Below are 17,935 nucleotides of genomic sequence, written 5' to 3' on the forward strand. Positions count from 1 at the left end.
TTTTTAAAGATATATAAAGGTACTTCATTTTATGAAGCAAAAAGTGCTTCATTTTAGTGTTTACTTTGAGGTTAAAATTTTAGTGGCAGAGGCAGTTAGGCCCCAGGTCCAATCTGAAGCATCACAGTCATTTTGGATGTAGTGTTTGAGTCATTGCTCATGTGCAGTCCTTTTAAGTGAGGAGAAAGACAAACTCATTTTTTTAAGAACTATTTTCTTCAGGTAAAGAAACATTGCCTTTAAATAGATAAACAAAAATCTCTTCTGGCCTTTGATTCCTGAATAGAAAGAAACAGCCTGGTAAGGCTGTTATATATATATTTATATATAAAATATTCATTTATATATGAAAGTATATAAATATATTAAATGTTAATATTAATTTATCATATGACAATATTATATATTAATGATATCATATAAAATATATATTTCTAAATAGTAATATATATATAAATTTGTATATCTAAATACTATTTAGATAAAAATACTATGTATAGTACTTATATATATAACTCCTACTTGTATATATAAATACTGTTTTTATATATATAAATACTATATATATAGTGACCTGTTTATCTTTCTTATATATAGAATCTGCATAATGAAATTAGAATGTATCCTGAATAAATAGTTTTTTTATATATATAGTATTTATATGTAAATAGTATTTTTATATATAAATACTGTATATATACTTTTTGTGTATATATAGTAACCTAAGTTATCTTTCTTACTATTTTTTCTTTTGTTAATCCATAAGTCTGTGTTGAAATGAAGCTTTATGAAAAATCAGTGAGCAAAATATGTATTTGTATCATTAACGGAGCAATTAAGAATACAGTGATGAGTTGTCATCAGTAGTGATGTGGTTTTTATATGCCAGACACGTGCTTTAATGTGTAATTTGGTAATGTATAGTTCTTATCAATGTAATTAGTTTACATCAAGTTTTCTTTTCTAACTAGTATTATAGCCAGCTTTATTCAGTATTAAATTAAAGGCTGTCCCTGATAATTTTGATACACTGTTTGACCTAATGTTTCAAAGCATAAATGAAATAAGTGTTCTTTTAATTAGTCTTATGCAAAATAAGAGCCAAAAGTTATGAGAAGAAGAATAACTTGCATAAATCTTAATTATAATTAATCTTAATAGTTTTGTTTTAACTAATAGGTTTTCTTTCTGGGAGGCAACAAAGGGAAATGGGTTGTTATTCAAGAGTTAAACCTCCCAACAAGGTGAATTCACAGAATATCTTCGAGTATTATGCAAAAAAAAAAAAAAAGAAATAATTAAAAGTCTAATAGTTTTTAGGGAAGAGATTAGTAATCTAGGGTTGAATAAAAGTGCTTTCCACATTTATTTCTGTCATAAATGAAAATTTGAAAATTTTCAGCCAATTTAAAGTTCTATTTAGGAAATATGTAAGTTTTTATGCATACAGTACTGTTCAGAAGTATGTATGGTGTAATTTACCCTGACTTAAATAATTAATCCTAGTCAGAATTTTAGCAATTGATATTGCCCTGAAGACAAATTTGATGCTGAAGAAGTACATTGTAGTTGTTTTCCCCCATTGTTAAGCAGGACTTAGAGTCCTTATTACTTGTTTAAGGAAATGAAAAATGCAACCTTATTAAAGGTAATTTTGAAATATAGGTACAGATCCAGAGTTTTTAAATTGACATGTATGTTGTTACTTTCTGCTCTAGTTGCTGGGGTTTAAGTGACTGAATAATATCTTTTGATGTGTTGCCTTTAAATACATTTTTCCATACTAAGAACATTAGAAAGGTACATGTTAACATATTGTACAGTATGCTTAAAAAATTATCAGTGTATATACTGAAAATATGCTTGCTTGTTTGAGCTATATATGGGTGGTCTCATTCTGACTTCCCATTGCGTGTTGAATGGTGTCTGTATGATGACACCTGCATGCCCATTTTTTGGACATCATCAGTGGGTTGTTCAGGCAGTAGGATTTAAATCTTTTTGTTTAAACATGATCACTTCTGCTAAGAAAAAGTATGTGACTATCCTCTTAATTACCACTTCAAACTGCTCTTTTTTCTGTGTGCACATGTTGTCACTTGTCTTCCTGCCATGCACCTTAGTAAAGAGCCTGAGTGCATCTTCTCAGGAACCCCTGGGGGCCTCCATGATCTACTGTATGAACTCCTCTTAATACAGCCCAGAATGCTGCAGGCTGCCTTTGGTTCCATAGCTGAACACTGCTGGCTGGTGTTCAGTTGGCTGCTCACCAGCACCTCAGGTCTTTCTCTGTTGATCTGCTTTACTGATGTGTTCGAATGCTTTCACCAGGCACAAGGTCTGGGAGACTTTCCTGGTGAAAACTGAGGCAAAGGTGGCATCAAGTCTCCACTCTCATCTTCTAATTTGAAAATTAAAAGGAATACAGAGTCAGAACTGTATTTTTATAGTACCTGATTCTGCTACTGAATTAATTTGTTGATGGTAATTTTACTTTTAGAACTGCACTGAATGTTTTTTTTTCCTAAGTGAGATTAAAATGCAGGTCAAAAAACCCGCATAATCAATCCAGTGCACTATTTGAACACTATTATAGATATTTGCATTATTATCAATTATTTGATAATAATTTGATAGTAACTGTTAATAAATGGTGTATCAGTATCAATTTATTATCATTCTTACATTTCCTGAGTGAAGTTTGAGCATAAACTTTGAGATATTTTACTGAGAGAAATAGTTTGATGTGTGAAGACCATCCATGTAATTTTTCAAGATCAGACAACGTTTCTCAGAGATATTTTGATCTGCTCTTCTACAGACTGTTTTCAGTTCCTGTTACTGCTGTTTTTTCTGTTTCTGCTATTTTTCCCTCGTTTTTCTGAACTTTTCTGTTTCTGATGGTTTATTGCTAGGCAGCACTTTCTTTATAAGCTGAAAATGGAGGAAAGTAAAAAATTAAGTAACGAAACATTCCAAGGGTAGGCTAAGGGTTATCTAGAATATCATGCATGCACTTCTTTTATACTTCACATACTCTTGACAAAGTATTGATGGGACCTAACAAGTGCACATAGTGTGTTACAATGCTACCATTATAAATCTAATGGTAGCATTTATTTTTTCTTACAATTGTATTTGTTTATTGAATAATTTTTATTATTGCTGTTTATTTCATGGAATCACAGGCTCTTCTTCTGTTTAATCTGATAAAGTATTGAAAATCGAGTAGATATGTTGCAGTTCCCAACATGAATAATTTTGCTAGCTGGCTTTGAAATAATCAGCCTTTCCTGCAGTTAGGGGAGAATCTTGAAATACATCTCACAGAAATATTTTTCTCATACAACTTTAAATAATTGTTTTAGTTCTACGTGTGCCATTGAGAAAAATTTTCACAAAAATCTCCTTTTCTATGATTATTTTTGTGATCTGCAATAAGTGTATGGTAACAGCTCTATATCTCTGGAAGATACAAAGATGCAGATGTTAGAGGATCTTTTTTGAGTCAATGCCTTGTGGCACTAATCACTTGTACTGCATTTAAGAATGATGCCTGGAATATAGTCTTTTGAAAAAATTAGAATTCTTTCAGAAAGCATTAATAAGTGTTTAATAAAAATATTTATTTGATCTGCAGAAATTTACTGGAGTGCTTCCTCGATGCTTCAAAACTGAAAGAGGCAAAAGAGTTTTCCTCTGCTGCAGCAGTCTTTATCAAGGAGAATGTTCCAGATAAATACTCTCAAATATTTTCTCTAATGGTACTGCTGTAAAATATTTTTAAACTTCCAGTAAGACAGGAGCTTTCTTTGCATGTAATCAGATCATAGTTATAATCATTAAGTATGTTGTTTCCTTCATTTAAATTTTGTGAGCTACAAAATGATGTAGTAGATATATGCAGAGATTTTTGCAATTTATACATTTTTTTATACTATAAGCTAAAGAGCTCCCTACTGCTTCATGTTCTTTTAATGCAACATAATGTCATTGGGGTAGCTGTCACTAACCCTAAAAATTCTGTTTGGGGATAATTGCTGTTAACACAGAAGGTGCAGCTTAACCTGATTTATGCCACTGAGGGCATATTTAGCATCTGTTGACTTTTGTCATACTGATAAATACTTAAATGACCCAACTAAAATGCTATAGGTAGTTCTGGGAATTGGAGAATATGATAATAGTTCACATTTCTTAAAAGCCCTTAATTTAGGAAATAAAAGTCTGAACACTCTTATTTCCTGTCTGAACACTGGCAAAAGCAGAAATGGGGAAATAGAACATGAAAGTTGCATTCAGTCATGTTTTCTTTCATTCTGCTATACTGTTTATTGTGTTTTCTATCCACTCACGATCACTGCAGTTTAAGAGCATATGTTTATAAAGTCATTTATAATTTGGATTAAGAAAACCAATACATGACCTTCCAGAGGTGTGATATTAACAAAGCAATAACATTTAGATCACCTCAAAATTACTTTTGTATTTTTTAAAGGCAGTGTTGAGCCTTGACCTTAAACAGAAGAATAAAGGAGGTCTAAAATTGTACTTGGGTTGCGTATCTCAGCAGGGCTACAGAAGTACGATCCACACTATCAAGTGCTTTAGTAACAGCACATTCAAGTCCTGCAAAACTTAATGTGCCAGTACAGCTTAAGTAATCAGTATTAATTGTGATGGGCAGTCAGTGTGAGTCAGAAAAAATGGTGTGCATACACTTAACGTGTAACTCTAAGGTTAAACTGAAGTAACTACAGTTTATTGTCCTTTCTTCATAATATTTTTTGTTATCCAAAATTTATAGTTGAAGATTAATCTGAATAGGGCTCATTTCTTGTAGCTGGATCAGATGATTTCACAATGGCAATATCAGAAGATGTTAGTTCCACATTTGGATTTCTGCTGTTAATACCGCTGATCCTCACTATGTAAAGATTAGTATAGCTCTACCAGGTGATCTTTGTGGTGTCTGCAGAATGACATAGGTTATCATAGTAGCTTCACTGCCTTCAGAGTCCATGAAAAGGCTGTATTCAACATATCTGCTTTATTTTAGCCCTGTTGAACGTCCTTTGGTTTTTTGTTTTGTTTTGATTTTTTTTAGTAAATTAATAATTAAATTATTATTTTATAGGTATATCACAAACTAATGGATGTTTCCCAGGTAGAGAAGGAAATACAAAATTCCATCTGTTTTTCAATTATTTATAAAATGCAGGTGTTTAAATTGTAAGTATTAAAATGTGTCCTTACGCTTGTACTTTGATGCTTGACACTACAGAGGTAGGGTCAGGTTCTGGTATCCCATATGCCAGTATAAAATCTACTGCAAAGATTAGTTTCTCAAAAGGAAAACTAAAATGTCAGTTTGAGTAGTAACTGACAGGCCTGTCTAGAGTACAGCCTCAGCTAAAAAGTGAGGTAGTTCTTTGGGAATGTAGGGAATAGTGTGTTGTACAGATATTCTTGGATGAACAGATTTAAGAGGTTAAAAGACATTTTTGTATCCAACAGGTTGCATTTCAGTACACAAGTCATGTGTAAGAGAGTAAAGATGGAGCGGGGAAATCACATCTAAAATATAATGCATGAATCACAAGGATGGGAAGCATAATACATTTTAAACTTTTACATCTTTTTAAATTTTAAAGGCATAAAACAATTTTGAAAATTAGACTTAAGAACAAAATACCATTTTTTTCCGATGTCTCAACACTTCCCCATTTTAAAAGTATTAGTTCTTCTCGTTACAGTGAATTAATTTATGTTGACATTACAGGAAAGGCAATTTGCACACCATTTTTCTTTGCTTCTGGAATAAAATGTACTTTAACATTTAAAATGTTAAATTCTTATGCTGGACTGTTTTTTGTGCTTCGTATCTGTCTGTCTCTGAGAAGCTTACTGGCATACTGAAGTAGGTTTTGTTGACTTGATTTTTAAATCTTTTTCCTTGCTATTTCAAAATCCAGTATCCCACTGGTAGATTGGACTAAGAACCAGCTATTTTAAAGTCAGGAGAGTTATTTGAAGTTTTTAATCAATAATATTTCTCATGAAAAATAATGATCAATTCCTAATATATTGCAGGCAGTGGGACACAAACGAATTTCCAAGGGATGCCACCACAAATCTGAATTCTTTATATGTACTTTTGAAACAATATGATGTACCTCCAGCATCTCTTCTAAGTGTGAAGTGAGTTTTACTTGTCGTAGACCTGTGAAATGTGATGCTGAAGCTGATCCTGCTTCTGCTGAAGTCTGTCAAAATTGTCAAAATTGCCATTGACCCTGAAGGAGTGAACTTGCACTTAGTTGCAGTGGTTTCTCTTGCATGAACACTTAGGTCATCTTAAAAAAAATACAAAGATCCTATTAGGCTTTATTAAAGAACCCAAGATTAAATATCTTCTTCCATACAGCTGTCTATATAACATTAAATCTTTCCATAACCTTTTCTTTTTTGATAAAATTTGATTTTTAAGAGGTCTTAGAATTGATAAATGTTTTTCAGACTTTGGTTAATTTTTTAGCTTTTCTTGTGGTCCTTCCCCGTTCCTCAGCATAATCTTAAAATGCAGACTAAACTCAACTCTCTATTCCAGTAGTTATACCACAGCTGTTATGTATGGAAGTAATATGACATGTTTACTCATTAAGGTCAATCTTCTTAGACAATATTAAGGTAGTTCTTTACTTCTCCTATCCCGGACAGTACTCTGTGCTTGTTTGGCTATTTACAGAGAGCCAGACATTTAGAATACAGTCCCCTACTGTGTGTATTCTTTGTTCTTAGTTCCTAAATAACTAACCAGTGGATTTGTCTGGTTTAAGTTGGGTGATATTTGACTGCATTGTATTTCCAGAATTACTTGCAATGTTGTTTTGCTATTTCACCATCTTTGTGCTGCATACGTTTCATTCTGTATTTTCTGTGTTCTTCAGGAGCAGTTTATGCAGACTACTGTACTAATTCCTTTCCGTAAACAGATATACTTTTGTATTTTTCATTGATTTTTTCAGTCTTTTTCCTTTTTCCTTCTTGGCTTTGAACATCACTAATATAATCATGTCCTCTAATGTTCAATTAATGCAAGGTTTTCACATATTTTTTTCAAAGTTAATTCTATACTGTGTTTTTTATAATTCCATAAAAGAGCAATATCAGATTCTCTGAAATGATATTTTTCTATTTTTAAAGGATTCCTTTGATTCTGGAATTAGGCCGGTTTTCTTTGAAAGCAAACTACATTAAGCTTGCATATGATTGTATACTTGATTTGAAGAGAGCTGGGATTACTGTAAGTATTAATATTAAGGTTGGTTTTATTTTTTTTTAGGCCCCACTTGTGATTATAATTTAAAAATAATATGATGGTACTGGGATCTTATGTCCATCTCTGTATTGGTTATATATTCATTGATATTATAAATAACTATTTGGATGAGTTTTCTATTACTAAACTAGACAGAAGGTGTAAGGTCAGAAGGTAGGGTATAGAATAGGGTAATTAGCAGTGCAGTTAGTTTTGGTAAATAAATGTTAACTGTAAATTTTTGCTTCTGTTTTTTAAATGTTATCTGTGGAACAGTTTGGCTGGACATTAAATGCTGCCTGCAGATTTTGAAGATTTAAGCAGTTTAGCCATTGAGATTGTAATTGATCACCAGGATATGAGCTCTAAAGGCAGTTAATGTTGCATACATCCACGTTAGTCTTTTTCTGGAGCATGATTAGGGGACTGATGGAAGGAGGAGTTCAAAAAAGCCTGCCAAAAAAAGTGCCCCAAAGTAGTTACCTTTTCTGGAAAATAGGACTTGGGCATAGTTCTCTCATTGGAGCGAGAAATCCAGAGGCAGTGTGCCCCAACTGCACTCCCTAATCCTCTCCTTTTTGTGGATCTTTTCTGATAGTGTTTGTTCCTATACATTTCCTAGTTTCATTTAGTAGGAATGATTAATTTTCCAGCAATTTTCAGATTAGTTATTTAGTAACATTTAATAATTTTTATTCTTCTGTAGTATTTTTATTCTACTGTTGCTGTAGGAGTATTCTTACACTTAAGATGTTGTGTTGTCTCTGTAATAACTCATGTTTTGATATGTGTGCTCTTTTTGATTTCTATATCCAGCTGGCTCTGAGATTTGTGGTTTTTTTCCTTGTTCCTTTCTCACTGTTGTAGTTTAATCCCATCCAGCAACTGTGAGTCCCACACACAGTCGCTCACTTGCTCTCTTGGTGGGATGCAGGACAGAATCAAGAGGGTAGAAGTGAGAAAACTTGTGGCTTGAGATAAAAATAATTTAATAACTAAGAAGAAATAATAATAAATTGTAAAGAAAAGATGAGGGAAAAAAAAAAGAGAGAGAGAAAAAACCCATGCAAAAAATAAATTATGCAAATGAAAACCATTGTTCACCATCAGCTGACCTCACCAGTCCCAGAGCAGAAATAACCTTCCTGCCCAGGTTTATTACTGAGCATGACATCATATGCTTTGAAATTCCCTTTAGTCAGTTGGGATCCACTGTCCTGGCCGTGTCCCCTCCCAACTCTTTGTGTATCCCTAGCCTGCTCGCTGGTGGGACAGGGTGAGAAGCAGAACAGCTCTTGGCACTGTGCAAGCACTGTGCAGCAATAACTGACACATCCCTGTGTGATGACCACTGTTTTCAGAACATATCCAAAATGGAGCCACATACCAGCTGCTGTGAAGAAAACTAACTCTATCCCAGCCAAAATAAGTACACCTGTTGAGAAACAGAACTGTTCATCACTCTATTCAGAAAATCAGTATGTTTTCCAGATACAAAAATGGTTAACAAAGTGCCTGATTGTGTTGGTTTTAGTAAGTTTTTGGTTATCTGAAATGTGTATGTAAGGAAATGTAAATGGCAAATACTGCCAAACAAATTTCAAAATGTACTTCAGAATTTCTATTATAATGATCCTACTTTGAGTTGGTTGTAAGGTAAATTTTACTTATCCTCTCTAATTATGTTTTTTTATTCTAGATGTCTGCTTCAGGCCCATTTTGTCTGAACATTTACTGCAAGTCTAAAATCAGACACAATTCCATAGCATCCCACTGAATGTGTTTAAATCCTCTAGATCAAAGATTCACAAGGATTTAGTTCAAGTATTCATATAGATAGTAATATCAAGTATCTGCTCTGCAGCAGCAGTAGAGATGCCTTGCTTTGATTTTAGCCTTCTCCCTTAGAGTTATTGGGTGTTCAAGTGACAATCTTTAGATTGACTGGCATCATTTTGACAGTGACCTCTTTATGGCAGAGAGAGAAATCTATATCAAGTTCCAGTTCCTTGGCTTTTGCCAAATACTGCCTGATTCCTCAGCTATACCATGAATTCCATCTATGTATTTGTCATTACGTGATAGTGGGAGTTCTACTTTCATCCAAGTTTTCAAGATTTCATCTGTGTTCCTTTTTAATTATTAAAATTAGAATTTTGTGTATTAATACTACATAGGAGCAACGGAAACTTATTGAAATAGAATGCCTGGAATGTGAATATGAAGCAAAAACACTTGCCACTAAAATTGTGACTTATACCCAAGGAGTCGTTAAGGTATGTTCTTTAACACGTGCTTTGAGAGAAAAGTGAAAATTTGCTAAACCTTGGAAAATGCACTGGGTTTGTGTGTCTTAGCTACGTTATACTGATCAGAAATTATTTTAAACTTTATATTCTTTCTAATTGGGCTTCCAAGAACAAAATGGGTAAAAATAAACAGTAGTTGTATATTCCTCCCTTAAGTCTTCTGTCTGACTATAAAGGTTCATAATATGTTACTTTCCAAGCGTAAAGATGGTAACATTGAGGCATGCAAAGGCAATGCTCTTGTGTTTTCATATTTTACATTTATGGGAGGCGTTTCCATAAAATGTCTTTAGTTTGAAGGGACCCATAGAGATCATCAAGTCCATCTCAACTATTCTTGCGTGTGATGGATGATCTGATACAGATTATTGTGTCAGAGAAATGAAGATTATTCTCGATAAATTGTCACATTGGAGAAGATTTTTCTTAGATTTCTGTAGCCAGTTGACTCAGTTATAATTCAAGCCATCAAAAGTAGAAGCCTAAATTGGCAATATTATCAATGGGATTAGATAGAGACCTACAGTGGGAAATTTATAACAGCTGTTAGAGGCACCTAAAGTTCCTAAAACGGAAAGTATGAATATGCTTCATGGAAATTGATAGTGCATAAACTTACTCTTCTCTATGAGTACCTTTTGGAGTTCAGAAATCCCTTTCACCTTTGAAAAAACAATCTAATGAATTCCTCATAATGTTAAATACTAATAATAGTGCTTAAATAAAAAATAGGATATTCAGATATTTAGGTATTTCTAAAAATTCCTACCACAGTGTAAGAGAGGGTTGCAGTTGGAGAGGTGGCTTTTTTTAAATTAAAACAAAAATAAAATTAATATTTAAATAAATTTAAAAAATGTTTTTAATCACATAAACTCTAAAAAGAGCTTGCTAATTATCAAGTGTCTGTTACTGTAGATAAGATTTTGCTTTTAGTTTTAGCAGGAACCAGGTTTATTTGACAGTATGGCAAATCCCATTCATAGTATTTCTTTTTTTCCTCTCCTACACTGCATTTGTAGCTTGGTATTAAAAAAATAATAAATCTGAATTCATAAATATGTCACAATGATCAATTTCTGTTTACCGTAAGAAAGGGGAATAGCTGACAGACTTCTGCCTGAAATATGTAGTAACAGAGAGGAGTACGTAAAAGAAATACTCCTTAGTTAGCAATAACTATTAAAAAAAAACCCAAACCCAAAGTTCCCAAAGTCTGCTGACTGAAGGGCTACTTCCTATTGGAAACAGTCCTAAAATTAAAATTTGGAGGAACATGTAAGAAGTTATATTCATTAAATGCAATATCTGCTAATGAATCTTTCATTTGTGTAGGCTCAGCTGGAATTGATAAAAAATCTTGAGTTAACTTTAAAACATGCAGTTCGATTGGGTGATCCTGATGTGATCCAGGTTGTTTGTACAACCCAGTGGAACCTGTGCTTACCACTACTACAGCACAATTTGCATCAATGTGTACGAAAGCCATTGATATCAGTTGCTGATGTCCTTGAAGAGATTGACAGGTATCCTTCTATGCTGTGTACTTTCTAAATTTTTACTTTGAAAGGTCTAATGACTGAGTATCAAACTTATTTCAAAGCTCAAGCTTTATGATGGTCAATGTTTTGGAAAACTTTCCTCTATCTTCTAATAAATTAGTGTCTGTGTATTGTGCATGGTTCCTCATGAATCTTTTAAGAGGTTCCTTTCAGGCAAAATCTCACACTGTTTAATGGCCTATGGCAAATATTGGAATTTATTAGGAATTGAAAAATACCATTAATCAAAATCAAAATATGTATAGGCCGGCTACTAAGAACAAAGATCATAACTTTTGGAGTAGAGCTAGTGACAAACAATTTGTCATTTGAGCAGAAAAGTAGTTGGTAATACAGAGGAAGGTGAGTAATACATTTTCAGTGTTTTAAAAATGTAATTTTTTAGTTGCATAATCACAGAATCACAGAATCCCAAGGGTTGGAAGGGACCTCAAAAGATCATCTAGTCCAACCCCCCTGCAAGAGCAGGGTAACCTAGAGTACATCACACAGGAACTTGTCCAGGCAGGCCTTGAATATCTCCAATGTAGGAGACTCCACAACCCCCATGGGCAACCTGTTCCAATGCTCTGTCACTCTCACAGTGAAGAAATTTTTCCTGATGTTCACATGGAACCTCCTATGCTCCAGTTTACACCCATTGCCCCTTGTCCTATCACTGGACATCACTGAAAAAAACCTGAAGCCTGAAGATGCATATATACAAATGTGCAAACCCACTATGTTGTATTTCTATACTTTTTTCTTACGCTTTCCATATAAGAGTGCAATATCAGCACACAGGACTTTGATATTTATACTAAATGTCAGTAATGACAGTTGTTTTAAAGCTTGCAGGTCTGGTTTTTGGGGGGTTAGGTCTTTGGCTTTTGTTTTCTGTCTATTCCTAACAGTCCAGTAGACCCAGTCTTTAGTGCTGATGTGTCACTAGAGATTGTGTGAAGTCATTGTCCTTATTAATTTGCCTGTCTTCATTTTTGGTTTGATTGTAGCATTAATTGTAACTACTTTGGTCTGCAGTAAAAGGGTGACACTTGCCTGGTCAGATTAGCTCTAATGTAGATATACGTTCGTTCTTTGTCATGATATGTGATCGTAGAATCATAGAATAGTTAGGGTTGGAAAGGACCTTAAGATCATCTAGTTCCAACCCCCCTGCCGTGGGCAGGGACACCTTCCACTAAACCATATCACCCAAGGCCTCGTCCAACCTTGATAGCCTTGAAAACCGTCCTTCTGTTCTAGTTTTCATAACATTGCCTTAATTTATCTGATTTTTTTTTTTTTCTTTCTTCCTGGAAATAATCAGAGGTAGCATGTAGAGCTCGGAGCTGTCATGGGCAGCTTCCTGTGGCACATGCTGGTTAAGCGAGCACAGTGTACCTGAGACTGGAGAGCACACAGTCCTTACTGAAAATATGCTGGCTTCATGGAGTGGTTTCAGTAAGGTCTAGGCAAAGACACTGCCTGCAGTGAGTGTGCCTCTGGTGAGCCAGATCTGTAAAAGGGGTTAGGTTTTTTAGCTAGTCAGGGCTAGATTTTTTTAAAAGTATTAGCTTCTACATAAATGTTAGGAACAAAGAGTGAACTTTGATCAAAAGTGGCCATTGTCCAGTTCATCGTGCTCCCTCTGGCAGTTAGTTAATAAATTCTTTTGAAAATCTGTTCACTTCACTTCGTACCTAAGTGGTAACTTTAGTGTTGGTACTGAAAAACAGTTCTGCTAACACACAAGATCAGTTAGGCTACAAGTTGTGGTGCTTTGTCATGGCTGTGTTTTTTCATGCAAGTAAAATGCAGTTAAATGTTCTAAGCCATTTTTAAAAAGGCATATTTAAAATGATTGAGACAAGTGCTGGAGTGACTTTTAATTGTTGAGTTTTACTTTGGGTAATTTTTAGGTCTAGGAATTTCAGTTTGTCTCATGTTAACAGTTTCCATTTAAATTTGTGTTCCTTAGCGTGTTGGTTTTGTTGCGTTGCCAAGTTCATATGGAAGTAGCTCGTATTGAAGAAGATGGGGACAGAATAGAGGCTGCTGTGGAACATTTGCAAAAAGCTATACATCTAAACAACTGTGGGCAGTATCAAGAACATCTAAGACTGGCTTTTAACCGTCTTCGTGTGTACAGTATGCTGTATAAGTCACCTGAGCGTCTAGAGGATCGGGCAGTAATGATGATTGAACAGGTATGTAATCATGAAGAATAAGGTCCGTAGCTGAAATAGTAGGTCTGCTTATCAAATTCTTCCAGAGGAAAGTCAGCTGTTTGGTAGAACTGCATATTAGTAGCCAGTATCATCTTGCTTTCAGCAAATTAGCATTGGTTGGCTGCCTTGAAAATCTCTACTTCTCACTGTGGTGGCCATGATGCTTCACACTCTGAAGATTGCAATAGAGGATTTTTTCCTGTTATACTCAAAGCTTATTTCTTGGGGGAGAGGGGAAGTTACTCATTAGCAAAAATATCAGCAAAGAAGCGGCTTATTCATAATTGTCAACAAGTCAGATTTCATTGCATGGAACAGTATTTTAATTAATGAGAAGAGCAGTAGCCAAGTAGCTAAACATCCTGACTGGCTTGGGAATAAATCAGTATTATGTTACATTAACAAATGACGCTAAATAATATGATTTAAAGTCACAGTGTAGTCATTGCCAAGAGTTATTGCATGTAATTCTGTTGTGATGCCTCAGCACCTGAACAAAAATCAGGCTGCTGATTGTTGTCAAAAAGAATTTTAATCTATACAACATTTTGGAATATTCACAGAAATTAAGATGTGTTCACTGAACTTAAAATCAGTGCTGGAAGGTTGCTGGTGAGTGCATATGTCTATTGTTAAGACAAAGAAAAATTGAGGATTTTTTGGTCTAGTTTTAATGCCATTTTCATGCAAGGTTACTCTGTTTAAATGTTATTTTTTTTAAAAAAGCACTTACACCTCCTCTAACTGTAGCTAATTCTGATGGACAAGGGAGTTCTTAATATTTTGTAGCAATTCCTAGTTATTGCACAATGGATGTGGTACTGTTGGTTTCTAAATAGGTACTGTTCTTTATTTAAGAAAGTGTAACATGACAGGTTATACACTGAGGAATATACTGTAAAGATCCATGAGGAGCCTGAATTGTACTTCATATTCAGTTATCTTTGATGTGTTCATGACAAGGTCGAACCAAAGTTCTACAGTCACTTTCAACAGCAATATTATTGCAAAATGATAAGATCTATGAAAATACAAAATTCCTATAGGTATTTTTTTGTTAGTAGGAAGTTAGATGATCTGCATTCTGTTATGTTTAATAAATAAGATATACAAATAGGAAAATAATAAAAATGAACCTTGTAACAATTAGTTCTTTTTTTACGTAGGTTAAAAGGGGAAAGCAGAAAGATAATGCAAGACAAAAGAGATCCCTGCTTATAAATGCAGGTCTTGCACTAGCTCCTGATTCATTTCAGATAGTGCTTGACAGTGAAAATGAAGCTAAAGGTAATGTACATACATGTGACTAAAAGTCAGTGCACTTGACATTGACAGCTTTGCACAGTCTTGAGTGTTGAGCATAGTATATAGTGGCAATATGTAGAGATTATTGCAATACGGGTGAAGTGACGTTCTGCTGAATTGTGTGCCAAAGCTCCTGTCAATTTCAGTAGGGATCCAAGGTTTATATTGTGAGACTGGGAGAGGAAATGTTATTGTTTTTCCCTCTGAATTAATCTGAATCTTATTGCTGTGTGTAAGTTGTGCTGTTGGGCTGTAACTTTATTTTCACTGTGCCACTCCTGAATGTTCTTACCCAAGGTCAGTTTTAAATGTTACTTTCCAAAGTTCACCCCATGATATTCTGTGTTAATTACATACAATATTGGGTATTTATTCTATATTGTGATTGTCTTTCTAGTCCAAAATCTTGTTTTTGAGAGATCAAGTTTTGCATGCAGATCTAGGCATGAATTACTTACTTTCTAAAACATGGATCATAAATAGGCATGTTTCTTATGCCACAAACTGCTTCAGTTTATGACAATACAGCTTGTTGTTGAACAACAGTGGACAAGGAACAGATGTTCCAGACTGCTTGAATTGTTTTGTCTTGTCTTGGCAATATAGCAAGTGTGTGACTCAGTTAACCTTCTGAGGATACCCCATGTACTCCTAGGGTAGAGATAATGCTGGAGGAGGGAATGCTCCAGGAGTCCTGTGCTTCCAAACCAGCTATTATCAAAATATTCCTGTTTGAGATAACATTTTGTAAGATTTTGTTTTGAAAGATTTAAGGTGTTCCTGAGGCTGTCATCTGAAGAATGTTTTTTGATCTTTCTATGACACTTAGAAGCATAGAATGGTTAAGGTTGGAATGGACCTTAAAATCATCTAGTTCCAACCCCCTGCCGTGGGCAGGGACACCTCACACTAGACCATGTTGCCCAAGGCTCTGTCCAGCCTGGCCTTGAACACTGCCAGGGATGGAGCATTTACTATTTCTTTGGGCAACCTGTGCCAGTGCCTCACCACCCTCACAGTAAAGAACATCCTCCTTATATCCAGCCTGAACTTCCCCTGTTTAAGTAGAAACCCATTTAAGTTTCTCTTAAGTTACAGCAAACTGAAACATGTTTATTGAAAGGGTAAGAATATATATATGTTTAACTTGTATTTTTGAAACACACATAGGACAGGACATCAGATCTGCAGGTGTTTTGGGATTTTTTCTTTTAAGTTGCATAAAACCTGTAAATCATCATTTCATTCTTTGCCTATGTATGTGCTGGCCTAATTTAGAGAGCATTGTACCCACAGATCCAGAGAAAAGTGTACATTTTTAATCCACAATTCTTTGCCCTTAAACCTTACACTATAATACTGTCATCGCTCGTTGTACTGAATGTTGTCTGTCAGTTGATCTATGAGTATCACAGCCTTATATGCTAGATAAAGCATTTCAAAACATTTTTAGCAAGAATGGTAAAACGCTACACCTTTCTCTTTTCATTGTATATGAATGTAAGTGAACCTGCAGATATATATATTAAAGCCAAAAATATATGTATTTTCTGGTATTATTTGGTGAATATTTTGAGGATGAAGTTAAAACTTACTCAGTCTTCATTGTGCTAGGGAGATGTCTTAGATGTCTTAGATTCGAGTGAATGCCCAAACTCATTGGATTTCTCAGTTATATCAAAGTTACTTGTGTTCTAATGTAAACCATCTCTTCTATGTCATTACATGCCAAAAAATACCTCTTTTTGATGTATCTGTACCACTGAAGGGATTTTCTACCTCAGCAAGCCAGCTTCTTCCTCCCTTGTATCATTATTCTGTGTTGGTAATATCTTTGTTTAATATTTTTGCCCAGTATCCTGTTGATGAAGTAAACCAGAAGTCAGTATTCTCAAATTAAAACAGAACAACAAACTTTAATATTGATTGAAAATGTGTTTGATTAGGTTAAGTGTACTTAAAATTTAACATGAGTGTGAACTTTATGTGTTAACTTCATCCCTTTACTCTTGACTGAGGCTCATTAGAGCAATGCATGTTCCGTCAGAAAAGAGGTGTACGTGTGTCCTGGGTTCAGCAGTAGCAGTCATGTTTTTTCCTTTGTGTTAACTGGTGCAGTGCTGTGTTTTGACTTCTAGTTTGAGAACAGTGTTGGTGAAGCCGATGTTGTCGGTTGTTGCTAAGTGATGTTTACCCTGACCAAGGACTCTGTGAGGCTCATGCTCTGCCAGGGAGGAGGGGAAGCTGTGAGGAAGCAGAGACGGGGCGCCTGACCCGGGCTAGCCGGGGAGGTATTCCATACCACAGCACGTCATGGCCGGGGTGGGGGGTAACTGGGAGTTACCCGGAAGGACAGGAGCTTCCGGGTGGAACTCGTTTTCTTGGCCGGTGGTATCGTATTCTCTTCCCTTGTTATTTTCCCTTATCATTGTTTTAGCTGATAGTAGCGGTGGTGATTTGTTGCTGGACTGTTCTTGTCTCAACCCGTAGGAGTTGCACTCTCTCGATCCTCCTCCCCGTTCCTCCGGGAGCGGGGAAGGGGAGAGCCCCGGTGCAGGGGGGGGGGAGACGGACACGGACCTTGATTGTTGTCAGCTCGGCACCACTCACTGGGAGTGAGTGAACAAGTTACCTGACTGGGTTTAAACCACAACAACGTGAGATATTTGAGGGCCAAACAAGGATTAAATCAGTTTTTGTATGGACAACTATATCTGAACATACAGAAAAAATAGAATTCATGCTGATGGGGTTGGTTTTCATGTTAGTTGGTTGGTTCGGGGAAAGCTTGAAGAGCTTAAAAAAGTGCTGGATTTTATGTGTTTCAGAAACCAGTTATGATTCTAAAAAGCATACCCTTCATGTGGACTTTTTAATATCTTGTACTTAAAATTTACTTCAAATTCTTTTGTCTTTGCTAAGTTTCCTCAGGTGAAAGTAGGAGTCAGATAAGCTACCTCTGTGCTAAAGCACAACATCATATTAAAAGTGTGGAGAAAGTTGATGAACATTTGAAACACCTGAGAAGTGGAAATGACAGAGAGAGGTAATTCCTATAGTCAAGAAGTGTCTCTTTCATCTTGTGTAAAAGTGTCTAACTGGAAAGTTTCTTACTGCAGCTAAGTTACTTGATGGCACCTTGTATTACGAGTCTGAATACTTGAGTCAGACCTGGCAGAGCATTTAAGCATGTGTTTAAATTTATCTCAAAAGTTCCATTACATTCAC

General features: G+C 35.1%; 1 protein-coding gene across 1 annotated transcript in view; it reads left to right on the top strand.

Moving 5' to 3' along the window:
* The window catches only part of CFAP46 (cilia and flagella associated protein 46), a 75,975-nt gene that overhangs the window by 5,359 nt on the left and 52,681 nt on the right, over window positions 1–17,935 (top strand). The window contains exons 6-11 of the mRNA XM_061478612.1: window positions 7,207–7,306; window positions 9,499–9,597; window positions 10,966–11,156; window positions 13,153–13,381; window positions 14,569–14,689; window positions 17,630–17,753. Of these exons, the coding sequence (XP_061334596.1) occupies window positions 7,207–7,306; window positions 9,499–9,597; window positions 10,966–11,156; window positions 13,153–13,381; window positions 14,569–14,689; window positions 17,630–17,753 (864 nt within the window). The remainder of the gene's footprint in view (window positions 1–7,206; window positions 7,307–9,498; window positions 9,598–10,965; window positions 11,157–13,152; window positions 13,382–14,568; window positions 14,690–17,629; window positions 17,754–17,935) is intronic.

This window comes from Pezoporus flaviventris, unplaced genomic scaffold, assembly GCF_033815535.1.
Source record: "Pezoporus flaviventris isolate CSIRO_AGI_PZ_B2104156 unplaced genomic scaffold, CSIRO_AGI_Pfla_v1 ptg000129l, whole genome shotgun sequence".
Taxonomy (NCBI): domain Eukaryota; kingdom Metazoa; phylum Chordata; class Aves; order Psittaciformes; family Psittacidae; genus Pezoporus; species Pezoporus flaviventris.